Source organism: Sinohyriopsis cumingii, chromosome 2, assembly GCF_028554795.1.
Source record: "Sinohyriopsis cumingii isolate HCF-2022 chromosome 2, ASM2855479v2, whole genome shotgun sequence".
Taxonomy (NCBI): domain Eukaryota; kingdom Metazoa; phylum Mollusca; class Bivalvia; order Unionida; family Unionidae; genus Sinohyriopsis; species Sinohyriopsis cumingii.
Window position 1 is genome coordinate 43,658,291 of NC_142962.1, and position 19,296 is coordinate 43,677,586.

General features: G+C 32.3%; 1 protein-coding gene across 2 annotated transcripts in view; it reads left to right on the forward strand.

The window, feature by feature from the left end:
• The first annotated feature begins 314 nt into the window (after positions 1-314).
• LOC149804728 (uncharacterized) overlaps positions 315-19,296 on the forward strand; it is a 28,387-nt gene continuing 9,405 nt past the window's right edge. Inside the window, exons 1-4 of one of the 2 annotated variants that reach the window (XM_089943495.1) lie at positions 315-879; positions 5,617-5,675; positions 8,985-9,070; positions 16,829-17,000. In XM_089943495.1, coding sequence (XP_089799621.1) covers positions 384-879; positions 5,617-5,675; positions 8,985-9,070; positions 16,829-17,000 — 813 coding nt within the window. In that variant the 5' untranslated portion in view covers positions 315-383. The remainder of the gene's footprint in view (positions 880-5,616; positions 5,676-8,984; positions 9,071-16,828; positions 17,001-19,296) is intronic. The other variant, XM_089943503.1, reaches the window with a different exon arrangement.

Here is a 19,296-nt window from a genome sequence, read left to right on the forward strand (position 1 = left end):
AAAGACTAAGAAGGCCGGAAGATAAAGCCTCAATATCGTTTCCACGTAACGTTAATACGATTGATTGTTATATTTAGTCAGATTTTAAGCTTAAATTTAAGTCACGACTTAAATGATTTTGGTGAAGTTCAGGCATAGTAAAATTGTTAACTAATTGCATGCAATATTCATGAACCAGTCTCCTTACTGCAATCGGACTGGTTTTCCATTTGAGTCTCTTATAAGTGCATATATTGATAAACAAACATGCAAGTGTCAGTCCAGATTAAACGTCATAAATATCACATTAGTCTTGCAGACGACAACATTTATCATTATATTCGGGTCTATGTGAAAGGTCAAGACACAAGTCTGTTCATTAATGTTAAATATACGCAGACCTCATGAACTATTTCCTTCTTCCAGCCGCTCAGTATACTTATCAAAGACAATTATTTGCTGATAATTTTCATATTCATCAACCCAGTCGTCTGCCTTCTTTTGAAGAAGCTTTCGGGTTCTTGTGTAAGTTTCAGTCACCATCAATGACTTCAGGGTTGGACCAGCTTGTTTCGGCAGCGTGCGGTCCATCAAACGATGGTTTTTGTCAAGTTATTCCTGAATCTTTAAACAGAAGGTCGCAAGGGAGAAAGGCGGCTTTGAAAAGACAACATGATCATGAGAAAGTTCAAGTTTTACCAGTGTTAGACGAAGAAAAATGTGCTAAGAAATTCAGAAGTGATTGGGATGTTTTGTTTTCTGAACCATGCAATGCAGGAGATAGAAATGATGATGATGATTGGAGGTTTCAGTCATGTTTACAACAACAGATGCCACAGAAGAAGAAACAGAGTTTCTTGGTTCGAGGGAAAGAAATGAGAGCATATTTTAGACTTCTTGGTAAATCTGTACTTAGTGTTAGTAGTTTTATCAGAATACCAAAATGCAAAAATGAATATGTAACTAATGTAAATTTGGAAAAATTCATAGTATCACCTGTCATTCAGTGCTTTGATCCAATACATTTTCAGGTTTGAGAAGGTTTTAGGTTTACTGGGGTTATTGTATATTATTATAGCTGTAAAAACAAATATTTTCTAAGTTCTTGTCTGACGAGAAAGAGAGAGAATGTAATTATGAGAACTTAATTGTATGTATGTGTAAGAGTTCACAAAATGAACAGTTTTTGTTGTTTATTTTGAAATACATATCTTTAATGAAGGATAAACTGAACATTATATGTTCCTTCTAAAATTACATATATCACATAAATACAGAAATACAATCCTCATTACACTAAATGGGTGAGAAGTGAGACACTTTTATAATTTAACTGTTAAGTCCATTAGAATCATGAATGATACTCCAAAATGTTTAAATACTCTTTATATTCATAATGTTCACAGTTCAAGAATGTGACTTCAAGAAGATGTGTAGCATCGTCTCTTTTTGCTTACATCATTCTTTAACTATGTGGCTTGTGTTACTGACTCAATTTCTTATCTCACCTAGTGAATCTGACTTTTAAATACTGCTTTATCGGTCTCCTTCAGCAAAGCATCAAAAGCATGGCCAAATGCCTTGTTAATAAAGTCCTGATAATTAATAAAGTATGCAAACAATGTTCTATTGAGCATGCATACAAATGAATAGCAAGCCAAAGTTAGCTAATAATCAAATAAACATGATCTTTCTTCTGTGGCATTTCATAAAAGCATTTGCTTCTTAATTTGCCTTACAAGTTGGCTCTTTTGTCTGGTGCAAAGATTTCATATTAACCTATTTTCAAACCAAATCTGTGTCATCACTTGTCAATAATTACTTGCTAACTTCAATTAATATGTTCCAATGTATATGGAATTTAGCACCTAAAATTTATTTCTGACTTTTAATTGATTTTAGGTTTTATTAGATCTTTTTAGCATAAAATTAAAATTTAGGATAGCATTTTGTTTTGTTATTCTGAGTTGGGAGGTTTTGGTTTACTTGGATAAAATTATGACATTAAAGAAGGAAAACTTTGGGATAAAAGAATTTCAGTCTTCTTGAGATTTTTATACTAAGGATTCAGTTTTGAAGAGTTTCACTATATCAGCCTGCCAGGGTTTATGCCCTCATGAATGTGTATTTGAATGCAAGCATTAAATATCACAAAAACTATTAAAATCACCATAGAAAGTGTTCAGCTATATTGCCTTATTTTATTCATTGTTGAAAAATGATTATAAATCCTCCAAATTCTGTGAGCTACCATTTTACAGGGCAAGTCAAATTTTTTTGTTTTTGGTATTTTGTTTATATTTAACAATATGTACTGGAAATAAAGGACATCTGATATAAAAATTGGAATGTGACATTTGGGCCAAGGCATGTAAATCGATTATTATGATGTCCTTGTATTTTTAATATTTGCATCTGTAATATATTTCATTTCTTTCAAATGCATACTACCTGCAAAAAAAAAACATGTAATGGTGACAAAAATATTTAACAAATGAATGAAGATGATGATGCATTTTTCTCTTTTTTGTTGTTGTCTATTTCAAACTTTTCATTGAAGTTATCATACTTAAAGACAGGATGAATTTTAACACTTTTTTAAAGCTATTACATTAATCAAAATTATCTTTTTCCTTATAAAATATTTCACTGAAAATTTTTATTCAGTATAATTTTCCATTGGATTCATTTTTTTCTTACATCATATAAGAAGTACATGGTATAGAACCAAGTTTATACATTTATTTTTCTGTCTCAGAAATACCTGTTGTAGATTTCCTGCTAATATATAGGTAAAGAAAACCAACATGTAAACAGCAGCCCTGGCTTGAACAGGTAACAATTGCTCCAGGGTCACAAACGTATGAGAAATATGGCATTAGGTCAGCTGGACATTTTCATTGTGTTTTCTTCAGTTTGAATTGTAGTACAGCACATATCATATTTAATTGCATTTTGTCTAATATTTGTTAATCAGCACTTACTATAACTGTCAACAAATGCTAGTTGCCCAGTTGATAACATCAGGATCTCTAAAGAAGCATGTGATGTTGCGAGAAACATGGCGCATAGGAAGCAAGGACAGACATAAAGTTATGACAGCTGTAGATGATCACACACACACACACACAGAGCAATACTCTGCTATAACATGATGATAACTGAAGAAAATCATGCCTTTGTATCCCCATGACTAAAAGACATGGGGTGGACTGACTGACAGACATGTGAAGCCAGCTCAGCTGGAGTGCTGGGCTCTCATCCAAAAAAAGTTAGTGCCCCAGATAACAAAAAACAATGTTCTAAAATCAGACTTACCATGAATCAAATGTAGCTATTGCACAAAAAGTAATAATGTATTGGCACATTATCAGCATTATTATTTTGTCCATGTAATAAACTGAAATGCATAAACAGTGGTCATGCTAAATGGGGCCCAGATTTGAGTGAGAAATCATCTTAATTTACTATACTATCAAAGTCAGAATTGACCTGCTTTATCCCAAAAGAACATTTAACATGTAAATTGTAGTAGAAAATTGAAGCATTATTAATAATGATGATAAATTAAGTTTTTAGTGATCCTTTTCTTTACATTATGACATCTCACTTTAAGGAACCAAATGATATGTTATTATAAACATGCATGTAAACTAACCCTCATAAGTAATAAAAAAGAATATGCCAGAAGTGTTTTATTGTGATTAGCCAATACATATTTACCAAATTGTGTACCTTCTTGTTTACATCATAATATTAAAATTATTAACTGAAGAAAGATTTAATTGTTTTGGTTAGTGTGCAGATATCTAGCCCTTGAATTTTTCATTTGGTTCTTTGAACATTGTTGACACTGTTACGACTTTAGGTCATAATATGTGGAACAGAAGGAAGTGAAGCCAGTGATTTATATAAAATTAAGAAACAATTGATTTCTCTACCATAGAAATAGAAAATTCAAGAGATACTTAAAGCTTTCTAAATTAAATCCCAAATAATCCTAAATGTCATATAACAAGTCCAAAAATATATAATGTTTTGAAAGTCTGGAATGATTCATTTGAATTCCAATAGTCTTCAGTATATTGCTGTAACACTGATGCAGTCCAGAATGCCATTGAATGACTTCACAATAATCCCAAAGTAGTGTGTATAAATTCAAACGGGCAATGATTACTTTAGTAATTCTAATGAATATTTGAAATAAATAATTCCTTTTCAATTATATTGGACAGACTGATCTAAAACAGGAATGAATTATTTATCAAATTCCAATTTATACACATGTTCACTTGACCTATAGTGTAATAGAATATAAAGGTTTCCAATGGAGAACTGGAAACTAGATTGACTTTCAGCCCTTGCACTAGAAACAATTTGTTCACAAATTACAATCATGGACAAAAGTTAGATATGTAAACATTCTCTTTACTACTTACAACAGTGGACAAAATTTGAGCACACAATATCAATTAAATATACATAACACATGTTTGATTATTTGGTGTTCCAGCAGAGGGTATTACTTTGAAACTTTCCATTCAGAATCATGGCTTCATGTAACTTTAGTCCTCAATCATTATCTGTTAGTGTTTTAAATTAATGCTTTCATCTTTCTCAGGTTTTTTTCATGCTAATGATTTATTGAGTGAATGCTATATCATTTATTTTTGCGTGTTTCTTCTTCAGAAATCAAGTCCTCCATTTCATCAATCCAGCTTCAAAAATGCATGAAACTTGTGATTGTCTGTGTCTTTGCAGTCTACTTCAGCTAAAAAGCAGAACAATCTTGAATTTTTTCTATTGTAAAATTTGCTGCTTAAACTAAAATTACCATTTAGGACAACTGACCACATTTGGCAAATTTGACAGTCACAATATAAAATATGTGTCATGTGCAATGTAAAATATTAGAGATTTTTTGGCTGAAACATTTCTTTACAATTTTCATTTATAGACCAGTGTACAATAGATATTTTATTGTGGGGTGCAGTTAAAGTCTGAAAATCCTCTTGGACATTGGACACATCTTTTTGTATGGACAGAAACTAAAAATTGGTTTCTATTCTTTGAGAATGTATGTTGTTGTTGTTGTTGTGGGGTTTAACGCCATTTTGCAGCACATGATAGGCTATACATAGCGGCCAGTATTAATGGTGGAGGAAGAACCAGAGAAAACCCCGGAAAGAACCACCGACCCACGAGAAGCTACTGGCAAGCTTTCTCACATACCCACATTGGCTGAATCTTAGACTCGAACCGCCGCAGACATAGGTGAGATGGCAGTGATCCGTAACGAAGAGCGCTTTAGACCACTCGGCCACTCGGGGCCCCTGAGAATGTATGAAGTTGATTCTTGTCAAATAATTGACATAATAGTTTATTTTGCAACAATTTGTATTCATGAATATGTACAATTTAATTCCAATCCTGATGTGCTTGAGAACCCAAGTGAAATATATATAATTTAAGGCTAAGAAATACAGAAATTCCAGAAGTGAATCACTCATAACTTAATGGAGATATATATCAACAGTTAAACTTGATTTGTAGTTTGTGAAACAGTAATATGGATTCATGCACTGTTTATATTCGACCATGGAACTTTGTTAATGTTCTGTACTTTTTATATTACAGAGGATGAAGTTATTCAAGAATTCCTGGAAATGGATAGCTGTATGAAGATTTCTGACAAGGTTTACACATTAAAATCACCTATTCAGATTTTGAAAGCGACAACTTACATGTTTCTACTTAAACTAGAACCATTGGAAGAATCTTGTACAGATAGTAATATGTAATCTTAATGCACTGAATTTTCTGGCCTCTGTAATATGGGGCTCAGATCCCATACTTTTAAGAAAAACCCTCAACTAAATATACTTATTAGGAAAAAAATATTTCAAAAGTATGGTTAAAAAAAAGGATGAATATACTAAGGCTATTTGATGAGGGCATATTTTGCCTCCTAATAGCCCAAGAAAAATCACTGCATTAGAAAGCAGAATTATCCTTGGTGTTGGAAATATTTCTTTAAATTTTGATCCATTAAATGATGTCTTTTAGATTGTGAATATCAACGTGATATGAGAAATGTTGTGGAACTTGTGATTGCAATAATCTGATTGTGAAATTAAAGCACAGAATATGATCAGATTGGAACCAAATTTGTGATATACCAGTATTTAATTAAGATCTCAGACATGTTTGCTCTCAGGCATATTTTTGTCAGTTTTTTGGTCATTTTAACTCACTTGTATCAGTATAGACCTTGGATTACACAAAATAGCTATGCTAGTTTCATTAAATATAATCATAACTTGTTAGAAATAAATTTTAACTAATGTGACATCCAAGTGCATGATATTGTAGAATGAATTACTTGTGATACAAGCACTACAAATTAGCAGGGTTTTTTTAATGATGAAGTTAGCTGTAGAGGAGATATTGTTAAATTTCATTCCAGCAACTCTGTATCAGTTCAAGGCTGTTTGAGTTAAACATACTTGGGAATCACTGAAGACACTTTCAGTGTGGAGCAGTTACCCTAGATGCAGTTTAGAATTTTGTTTCTTTTTCATATTAAATCTGTGAAATCACATTTCCTTGGTGCACATATATACTACTTCTTTGGGGACTGCTCCAGTGGCCTAGTGGTTACAGCATCTGCCTCAGGTGCGGGAGGTCACAGGTTCAAATCCTGGCCAGGTCATACCAAAGATTTATAAAAATGGTACTAACAGCTGCCTCACAGGCGCTCCGCATTAAGAGATTACTTTTAGGACTGGTCGGCCAGGTGTTGGGATAATGTGATTGGGTGGAGCATCATGCTACTTGTCTGCAAGACATCACTATAAGCTACCACACTGCAGACATTGTAGCGATATGAATGAAGAATAATTAAAGCTACGTTAAAAATCCAAATCACACAAACACATACATGCCCTTTTCTGGGTACCAACAAAGACAGTAGTAATATATATAGAAGTTTATAATGACAACATATGGTATAGTTCCTTACAGTGCAATAAGCACAAATAGTTCATACTTACATATCTTTGCCTTGAATATCAATTCAGATTACTCTTGTTTGAGGAGATGAGGTGTATTCTTTCTTGCAGGAAATGTCTAGACTCTTTAAAGCATGTACCTCCATTTTGTGAAAAAGTGTCCATAAAATATTCAGTATTGGTAACAAAAAATCCAATAGTAACTTTTTTGTTTGTTTAATTTTAAATTTGGGAAGCGTTTCTATCATCCCTATAAGTTGCCACCTGGCTGGAAAGGAATAAAACTTAAACAAAGAAAAATAACTAATTACCGCCGCCATAGATGTATGGATAATGAAATTTGAAAATATAGTGGCAATGTAATAGTGACATTTAATTTATCATAAGTCTTCATAGCTGTTAGTAAGGGTAATGAGTCTCCTGACAATCTTAAAATCAAATTATAAATATAGTGCAAATTAAATCAGAACTATATATATATATATATATATATATATATATATATATATATATATATATATATATATATATATATATATAATCAGAGGTAAAAAGAAGTATCTTATCCTCATTATCATGGTTGCTATAATTATTTCAGATATATTTGTTACTTGTAAAAGAAATATGTCAAAATATATATTGATTTTCTCTTTATACCATGTGGTTTTAACATATACCAAACCTAAGTAGCTGAATTGTCAAGGAAAGAGAAAGAAAGCATTTTTTTGAAAGCCATTACTTCATTTAGTGATCAAGATTTTGCAGCAGTCTAGACATACAATTCAGCAGATGCATCTTGAATGAATATGAATATATATATATATATATATATATATATATATATATCCAGTGCACACAGCGTGGATAGATCATGCTAAACTCATGTTGGTGAAGTTCAACAACGTATGACAGTAAGACATCGACCCTTGCATTTGAACGATTTATTGCTATTGATGTCTTGTAGTCTAAGACTGGCTGGTCAAGAGTGATGCTGAGTGAGAAGTGTGGGTTTAATTCAGGCAATTCTTATATTTCACATAGTGGATACTAATTCCATTCTGCATTGCAGGCTCAAATTGGCATCTACCTGACCATATAGCAGATTATATTGTGTATTTGACTTGTCTTCAAAGTGCCTCACAGCATGGGATAGCCCAGCCTTTCATAAATCTTTCACAAATACATACAGGTCTAACTTTACCAAGGATATTAGACAAGTTACTCCAGCAATTGTGAAACATAGTGAATACACTGTGTGTACTGTGTATATATTCGTGTTTGTGGGAATTTACACAGACACTTGACACTAATTAAAGATATCAAATATTGAGTTAAACTGTCATAGTTACTGCCCAGTCTGCCTCATGAGGTATTTTTTTTTACATGATTCCATGTAGTATATTCTTTACTTTTAGATCTTACATTTAGCATTGAAAATCAAGTCAGAATTGAGGATTTATAGACTGCTCTTTGGTTCAGAATTTTTATCTATATATAATTGATTCTTTTAGTAGCAAAACTATATTTAGAAGATTTGTTTAAATCTTGAAACAAAAGAAACATTTTAAATACCTCAAAATCAAATCCAGTCCAGTCTCAACTTAGAATTACAACCTGACACGAGAATTGCTTCACCGTCATTTCTCTCTCACTGTTATTGAAGGAATACCTAATTTACATAGTCTGAAAAGAAAACTATTTTTGATATGTAATATTTTTGTTAATTCTTTATTGCAGCTACTAGTTGAATAGGTCAGAATATAGAACTCTGCACAATTTTAAATTAATTATCAGTTGGAAATGGGGCCCATTCTTGGATCATATAGGCCCTGGAGAAAACTGACTTGTAAAAATCTAAACAGGTTGGTTATTTACAACATTTCTATACAATTAATATTTTATAAACCAATTTATGTCTTACAATTCAGTGGTAATTTTTGACATATCTTATGACAGCTTTGAAATATATTACAATTTTGATTTATATTCTTTCAGTATCTTATGGCGATGGTTTTTGCATACTTCAAGCGAGCTGGATACAAAATTCGAGAGTATTCCAGGACTAATTTTTTTGTTGCACTGTAAGTATTCGTAAAAAAGAGGAGAAAATGAATGCTTCAGTAGTTGCACATTATAAATCATTATTTATTGTATAATATATTAATAAAATACATATCATTTATTGTATAATGTATTAATAAAATTATATTGATAAAATATTAAGTGTATAAAGAAAGATGTCTGGTTGCCATTGGCTTGGAGCCTTGCACAAGTAACATCTTCACATACAGTATTTGCCAACCTACAAATGACTGAATTATAAGGTGAATTCGCAGATTTTGCAAATTTTCTATCCTTCATTCATATACAAGTTGATGCTGAGTATAAGATGTGGCCAGATCAATACCTTGGCTTTGTCTTTTTTCCTAAGAACTTGTGGTTTCATGAATATTAATGGTATCACCGATGCTAACATGTTTTTTCCACAGTTTTGTTTTGAAGAGAGAGATAGGTTTCAGCCTTTTTTCATGCTGTTTGTTCATTACTGCCCTTGTTTAGGTGAAACTTTTGTCAGAAAGACAAAACAGTAGTAAAATAGTAAATGGAAACTATAAAAGTACATACCATACTACTTCAGTTTCAAAGATATATAATTTATTGTTAAATATTCACATTATTTTAATATCCATATAGTCTCAATTTAGGTTAAAACCAAAGAGTGACCATTTAGCATGCTGTGTTATTTTCTTTGCAAGTAGAACAAATTCTCCATTCACAGCAAACAAGATTACCTTTTATCCATAAGTGCTTGTACATTTCCTGTAGTCAGGCAGCAATTGGTTCACGCTAGTTCTTACTTTGAATTGCTCTGACACTTCTTTCAGCAAGAACAAAAGGTATCATAGGTTGAGAAACTTACAGAGTAAGCATCTAGCATTATTAGGCACAATATTTGTAATAATCTATGGATGGACTTCCCTATTGGTAGTATCTCTAATTTGATCTGGTCTGCTGAATCTTGCCCTCAAACAGGTGTCATCTGGAATGACTGCACCAAAGCTGTAGCATATTTAATTAGCATGCAAATAACTCTGTAAATCCACATGGTTCATGGGACAGTGGATATAATAATTAAAACTGGCAATTCTGATTTGTAGTGCATGTTGGCTATTTGGTCTTGACATTTCTGTTATTTACCTGTATGAAAACTTCCGCCCTGACTTTAACCAGATTCCAGGTGGAATTTTAAAGCGGATTTCACCTAAAGCTTAGATTCTACTTATTATAAATTTTAGGTGGATCAGGGTGGAATATGGCCCGAAATATGCAAATTACTCCGTCTATTATTAGGAAGAATGTTTATTCCGCCTACTATGTGGAATTTATTTATTCCGTCTACTAGGCGGAATCTGTTTATTCCGCTTATTTAGCCTAGATGTCCCTTATATCACTTTTAGGCAGATTCAGGGTGGAATATAGCTCAAAATATGCAAATTACTCTGTCTGTTACTAGGCGGACTCTTTACTTCTGCCTAATTAGATGGAAATACCTGCAGAAACCCCATCCAATAATGGAAATGTCAAGGCGGATTTCAGATGGGGTTTTTAAGCGCTTTCTGCCTAAACCATAAAAATATACTTCAGATTTCTATTAAACTGCCTAATGATTTTTAGATATTATTGGGAATCAATGATAAATATTCACAGTAATTTTTAAAATGGATCATAAATTTTATTTTGACACATTATCAAATAAGATTTAGGTTTTTCTTGTCCTCATTTTCTTTCTTGCATACAAAACCTAATCCATGATCATGGCATCACTTAAGTCTTTTTTTATTTCACTTTAAAACTTTTGAAAGATTTCACTAAAATTTTGATCAAACATAGCATTTTACTGAAGTTTCAGTAGTGTTTCAGACATTTCAGAAGGTTTCAAAGAAATAATGGATATGAATTAAACAGGACTTTATTAACCAAGGTGATATTTAAGTGTGCATGAAAACAAATATACTGATGTTGTAATTATATGACATCCAAGGCAAGAGATATGGGAGTTAATAATAATAATAATAATAATAATAATAATAAAGACTTTATTTAGAGACGGTAATTCATTTAGTTACAGAACTAATCTACCTTGAGGCCTTCTATCTGTGATGTACAACATATATAGTATATACAACATGATATGAAGAATCTGGCTTGACACTAAATAATTAAGTGATTTTAAAAATCAAAGCATCAAGCCTGTCACATATGCACAGCATCTGTGAACACATAAACATATATAAAATATAAAATATTAATCGGCATTTAAAAAATTTCAGCTGTGAAAATAATGCAGAATTACAGAAAAGCATCCATTTGAGACATTGATTATGAAAAGATTAGAAAAGCTAAGAGCCTGCCTTATGTCACTTGTACTGTAGACTTGATTTTTGATTGTACAAACTATGATGCTGTTGTGGTCTCTTGAATTAGTCCTTGTTCCATAAGCAGCTGTGACGAACGTTTATCATGATATAATTAATCTTATTTTACACAGAATTCTAACACACCTAGAATATTTTGATAATATACACAATAATGCCTCACAATATTGAAAGTAGATTCTACTTTTCGGCCAAGCAAATTCCGCAAAGATATGACTATCTTTGATAGACATGGGTATCTGTCAACAATTCCCACCAGTGATTTATACGTTGTCCCTCCTTAAATTCTGAAGTTAAGCAGTTTGGAGTTGTATAACTTCGAAATCATCCTGATTCCTGGTTCAGTTCATTGTCCTATTTAGCACGTTAGCCGCTTCTGTAAAGCTCTTTAAGTCACAAAAAGCAAAATGGTAGTCCTGGCATTCAGTTTTTATACAAATTAACCAATTACGTTCCCATCGACTTTTGCATTCAAGCTATTCTCACTGCTGCACATTTTTTAAATGGTTATTCAATCTCGTATCCCGCTCGAAAAATTTGAATCGCCATGTTTAGCAAACATGCTCATTCCCATCAGTTTCTGTTACGCGATGATTCATTGGGCAAGTACAAAATTTTGACCAATCAGAAAGCTTTTTACAATGATCATCTGTTGAACAATAAATAGAACACATACTTATCAAAAGCTCATAGCGGAATGGGACCGGATAGAGTATTATTTTTTTAAAAGTTTCGGAGGCAAAATTCTGTTTTAAAACGGAAAACAAGATGAAAACTTGTTTGAGGGCAGTTAAATCCAATTGAAGTTAAACAAAAATACAACAATAACATATCTGAAAAAGAAATCTAACAAGGAAAAATGTGGAAAGAAGTTATGAATTGTGCCCAAAATAAACAATAAAATTACAGTTATCAGAAACAGACAATAAAATTACAGTTGTCAGAAACAGGAAATATAAATGCTGCTGAAAATCATTCAAATTGTACAAGAAGCAATACATTTTATTAAATCTTATTGATATTTTTATTGAAGTGTCTGTGATATTACAGTCACAAAATATCACTATATTTTCAGTCATTTAACTTTATAGACATACAAAAGCCAAGTCCTAATTCTGCCTTTTTTAACTGATGTAAATGACTAAGTTCTTCATTCTGCCTAGATCTTGGTTAGAAAATAAACTAAGTACAGATTCCTCCTTTCATATAATAGATGCCCGTGACTAAGTTCTTAATTCCACCTAGATGGTGGGTGAAAAATCAGCCAAGTCCAAAATTATGCCCAAAGATGTATAATATAGCAGGAATTTTGACAAAAGTCCATCTTAGAGTTAGATGGACTCTAGATGGATTCATCTTTGACTTCTCCAATTTTCCATGTCAGCCTTTGTATTAACCAGATTATTAACATTTTAGGCAGATTCTGCCTGGAGTCTGCTTAAGTTCCAGGTGGAATCCGACTAATAATTTTGTACGGGCCAGTGGTACTGGCAATACCACCTATAATGTTTGTATGCCATTCATGCTCAACAATTCTGTCATTCATATGAACTGGCTCATAAATAATTTATGTTTCTCCACCAGCTTACTGCAACTAACCTCGTACAGAAGTGGATGGGACCTAAGAAATGCCAAAGATATATCAATATACATTGTTTAATAATCGTATAATAGTTTGTTAGTTAAATATTTTGTATAGACAACTTCTCTATTATTTCTTCTTAGGCTATAAGGTATCTTTCATACAGTCACCTGACCGTCAGTCCATCTAGCTGTACATTTTATATGGGGGGGATACGTATGTCATAATAACTGGAATATGTATGATGGTTAGAAAGGGAGAGTGATGTTTTTTCTGCATGATGCAAACAGAAAGTCTGCAAGAGATAAAGTAAAGGATAACAAGGCTCTTGAAAAGCACCTGGATGAAAATCTTCAAGAGCTTAAATATTCTGTGTAAAGAAAATAGTGTAGTTCCCAGGACAGGATATTGTATATATAGGGGTTTCACAGTTGCAACGTAGTTACTGATCGTAGCACCGAAAATTACCTCCCTTAGCTCCAATGCATATGCCCAAAAACAATTTCCAGTTCCGGATACATGTAGTTCACTGTTAACGAAACAGAAAGTCAACAAAGGAAGGTATCTTAGCTGTACTATACAGATCATTATGGTTAAGCCAATGAATCAATTATATATGTCAAACATCTTTTGTTCATGCTAGGAGATAAATTATAGACATTAAATCAGCTAATTAGATTCAGTGTCCATACTTACATTATATCAGATAATTAATTAATATTTACTTTCCATACTTAAATGATATCAAATAATTAAATACACTGTCCATACCTGATAACATAAATTCATTATCCATAATTTCAGATACATTTGTAGGAACATTTTACTCTGCAGTCTGATTTTAAACATTTATTGCAGATTTTTGGTTATATAACCTTAACGAAAACAATCTCAACAATTTGCATGTTTCATATGTTGATATATCCTTCTTTCTCAGTTATTTTTGCAAGGCTAATAGTTGGTTTATAACACGAGTTAAGAAAGTTATAACACAAGTTCAATAAGAAATTTATAACATGAATTCGATTTCTAATGCTGAATATTTTAAACCAGAAAAGTTTTTTTTAATGGAAGACAGTATTTTAATGTATTCAGAGGAACTTAACAAAGCAATAATTGCACTAGCTATCATAATGATAACTAAGTGTAATTAATGCAGATGGAATGTTTATTCATATTTGGGTGTAAATATCGTACAATATTCAGATTAAATAACATGCCTAGTGAGGTTTTTGGTATTTTTTAATTTTCTTTTTGACTTTTGAAACATCAAATGTCGGACGGTACATGCAATAACTTTCAGCATGATTTTTCTTTGCTTATGCTGACATGTAGTAACTCTCAAATTTGATGGGGTCTTTAGACAACATTTCTGATTGCCACCAGCAAATTCATCTAGAACAGCCTTCTTAAATTTAGTTCTTGCATCAAATATGTAAGTTTTAAAGATCCAATTATTTCACAGATTCTGTCATATTACTTTGGTTCGTCTTTTAAATCAATATTGATCCAAGTGACCAGATGTAAAATTGCAAACAGTATGATTTAAAAAAGAGACAGCTTGTAAGAATATACTCTACAAGTCAATAATAAATGGATACTCACAAATATTCATATTTGTTGTCTTTATCTATCAGTCATTCTTTCTAACTTAGCATCATTTTATACTCATTTTTAACTAGAAGTATGTTTATGTAATATACATATGTGAACACCCATTCATTCGAGGATATACATACCCATGCACCAGATGAAAGAAGACATACATACACACAGACAGATAGGTAAGAGCCACAAATGTCCTATACATGCATAGTGTGTCTAACATCGATATTTCTCCAAATTGTATACTCTAAAAATTCCAACCATTCAAGGAAATAAAATTAAAATAATCATCAAGGAGACTCATACGTGCGCCTATATGTTTAAACATGGTTGACATTTGTGCATTTTGAAAAAACTCAAGTTATTTCATAAAAAATGTAATGAACAATAATAGAGAAGCCAAGAAAATAAATTAAAAATAATCATAAAGGAGACTCGTATGTGCGCCTGTCTGTTCAAGCGTGGTTGACATATATGCATTTTGAAAAATTTCAAGCTATTTCATGAAAAATATAATGAAGATTAATAGAAAAGCAACAGTCTAAATCAATAATAAAAACCTTAAGAAGTTATAATTTTTTCTCGTTTTTCAACTCCATTAACTGCTATGATTGAAGCTGTACAAAATAAACATATTTTCATATTCTTCAAGCGAGATAAATTGCAAGAACGTTTTATGCAGCGATACACTTTCATACAATCAAATAAGACAAACTAGAGCATAAGGTAGTAAAGGAAAGATAATGAAGTTCTGAAATGGGCAGATAATATTTATTTGAAAGCTGGGAGCAGCGCAAGTTAGAGAAAAAAATAAAAGATGTAAAAATAATTGCTCAAATATTGATAGAATTTCTTTTTGAGATAGTGAGATATCGATCCTGCTTGCATAATGTGAGCAGTCTGTCACATTTTCTTGATCTACATTTGACATCTTAATTTATTGAACTATCCGGAAGTGAGTTGCATCAATATGCCCTCTGGTGTTTTCAAGGGGAGATACTAACCATGAAACCCCCTATAGTATACAGTGTATTGTGTATTAACTGTGTATAAAACTGCAGGCCTAAATATGACACTGGCTAATTGTTTAAATTTCTTTAATAGATTATTTGCTGGGAGAACATTTTAATGTAAATTTCTTGCACTTGCAGGTGTTTATAAAAAAAAATTTTGATTCTCATTTTGTTTAGAATTAAACTCAAAAGCATACTTTAACAGATTTTTAATAAATGTTATTCTGAACATGAAGATAATCTTTATCTGCTTTCTTGAACCTCAGATAATGTATAAAACCTTAAAAAAAAACTAAAATAAACCTCAAATTATAAAATTTAATTTCACTTCTAACCCTGTGTATGTGTGTGCACACACATACACATATATTGTTCTCTATGGTCTTAAACTAAATAAAAGAAAAGATTGAAAACCAATAAGTGTTGTAAAATTCAACAAATAATTTATTCCCTAGGATACCAAGTGAAAATTTAAAAAGAACTTAAAGTATTATGAATTAAATCCCATATAGTCCTAAAAGTTCTATCACAAGTCCAAACATATTAAGTTCCAGCTGAATTCCATTGGTATGTTAGTTACTGCAAGAATGAACAATTTCTCGAGTAATTAACATTATTTTAAAAAACTAAGACACGAATGTACAACAATGGATGAGGATTAAAAGTATATTTCTATGCTGCGGTACAAACTTTTTCATGGTAACCAGCTCTAATGCATTGTATTCTTTTAGATTATTGTATGCATACACAGTCTAACATAAATTTTTTCAGTTTTTTTTATATATCTTGTTTTCACTAATTCACACTCAGATGACTTTGCCTTATGAATAATATTGAATTGATTAGGGTTGTTAATTGGTAATCAGCTGTTGAGTTCTAAGAACAGAGAAGGATAAGACCCACTTAGTAAGATTCTCTATAATCTGTCAGTGCTTGTTCCAGTATGAATCCAAGATTTTTCTCTGTAGTATCTTATGCTGAGAATCCAATGCATTGTTTCCCACCCTGACTGACTTTTCAATTGCATATACAATGTTTGCTAAAGTAAGGTGCTCATCAATTTTTCAGTCTGTTGTTCATACGAAGTCTTCAAATGGTTAAATATTTTTCATCATTCCTTCCAAATTTATTTGTTAGAGATCCAAAACTTGATAGCTTTCAGATATTTTTTAACATGGATATACCTTAATGTCATTTTTACAGTTACCTTGCTAATGATATGGAGGAAGATGAGGAGGAGCTAAAGTATGAGATATTTCCATGGGCTCTGGGTCAAAAATGGAAAGATAGATTCCCCAAGTTTCTCTTGAAGAGAGACAAGTTATGGACCAGGATTGATTACAGAGCAGTTGTCAGTCGGCGATGTTGTGAAGAGGTAACTTTTTACTGAATCCTTTTGTTCTTCATGCATACTGGTGTTTCATAATCGTCATATTTGTGGTTAATTCCCCAATCTTGGACTTTGTGTCTCTGTGCTTGTGATATGTTTTTGTACAGATGTATGCCACTCATACATCTCACCTCTGTATGGGTTTGAGTCTAGGCAGTGGAAAATATGGGTATGTGAGAAAGCTTACAACAGTTTCTCATGGGTCAGTAGTCCTTCCCAGGTTCTCTACCAAATATACTTGCCACCATGTATCACATGTCAACACCATGACAATATAGCTTGTCCCACACAGCATTGCAAATTTGATCTTATCTGAGACTCAAAAAAATATCCAGTTAACATCATTAAATGTAGCTCAAAATACCTAATTTGTTTTATACAATATAATTGAAACTAATTCAGTAATAGCTAAAGTATTTCCATGCATGGTATGAGTGTAAGCCTTCAACTTCAGCATAGCTAGATCACATGACTCACAATAATTTATAAACCGAAACCTGCAAAATTTCAAACCAGGCTGGTCCCCTCCTAAGCCTCCCAACCCTTAGCTATTAATTTGTTTTGAATAAGAGTAAATAAATTCACCAGTGGTATTGTAAAAAAATGTTTCAACTCCCAGTATCTTTTTTTTCAATGAAGTTGTCGATCGCTGTGCCATGACTACATAATCTTCAACACAAACGGAATGAAGCAGACTGATAGGAGTAACGTCTATGAAACAGAAAGAGGAGTGCTTTCATTTGTATTGTTATTATCTTGAATATCATAGTCTTGCAATCCATCAAAGAGATTCGCCAACTCTCTTCTGGTGCTGTGTTCTTGCAGATGGTCACTGATCAAAGTCAGGAGGGATATGTGACACAACTGTATGAATGGAATAAGTTGGCTTCTAACTGTATGAATGGAATAAGTTTATATCATATAGATCTTTTTCAGGAAGTCGAATTTGGGTATTTCCACTCCAATAATTAACACACGCGCAATCAACGTAGGGTAACTTTTAAGCGATTGTCATTAACATAGTGTGTGTTTGTGAAGAAAGTTTCAAACAGATTTGTAAAGGTTTGACATCTTTACACCCTTCACAGAAATAGTACAGTGTTTAAAAATCATGAGTGAATAGTTCAGTAATCTGCCTAAAACAGAAAAGTAGATATGAGTCCAAAAAGCATCAGAGAGGACCAGAACAGCAGACAGGATTTGTGGGCCCTAGAAAAAATTATCCAGTAGGCCCCATTTAATCACAAATTGAAACAACGGTGGACCCCCTGACTGTTGTGGACCCCTGGAATTTATCCTACCCTGTCCGCGGTTCTGGATAGGACTTACAGAGTTGGATGATCCATTATTTTCATTACTTATTAGTTCCACTGATGATTGATCAGACAAGATTTATGCAATTATCTTTGTCCATTAGGAGCTGTTGGATAATGTTACCAGTCCTATACTACTTGAGGGAAAGTCATGAAACTTACATTTTCATCTTAAGGTCTAGATGTAACAAATTTCCATTCCTAGAAGGTTGACCCCCATCTGGGAATATGTTTTGCTTCTTAGTTAGACTTATTACTGATGTATTGAGAAAGAATTGTCAGTCATGCCTTAACACTTGAGACATCAAGTTGTTTATGTTGTGTCCAGTTTGGGCTAATTATTTTATTTTCTTCAAATTAGTTTGAATTCAAGTGATTTTTTTCTCTGGAAATACTAGTGCTCTAAATTAATTCTTGGACATGGACATTTATCGAAGTTTATACACAATTCAAAACTGGAATAATATTTTCTGTGATTCTACAAGAGACTGTTGACACTGCAGCACTTTGCTGACTATTAATGACATCATCTTCCATTTTGGATTTCACCAGGGTTTGAACTCAGTTTCATTCAGGATTTTTTATTACTAGGACTTCTTATTTTTAATTCTTGGATTACTTTTTGGATTTGATTTGTAAAACCATAATTCTTTTTTCTAATTTTTTACTTGATATTCTAGGGAAATTATTTGTCAAATTTTACAAAGCTTGTTCTCTTCACTTTTTCCCTGTTACTCTTCACTTTTTCCCTGTTACTTTTTGTTAGAGCCTATGCTCGTAACAGAGATGGTGATCTGAAGATGCTTCAGTAGTTTGATCATCCATAGCAGAGCTTAGCGTTAGCATGTGGTGAGTGTTGGTCATAATTTTATAACTATTTAAATAACCCTTCTAAAACTGGTGTAACTATTAGGGGTGAAATGATAGACCTGTGCCATGTAGCAATATGATTCATGATAAACAACCCA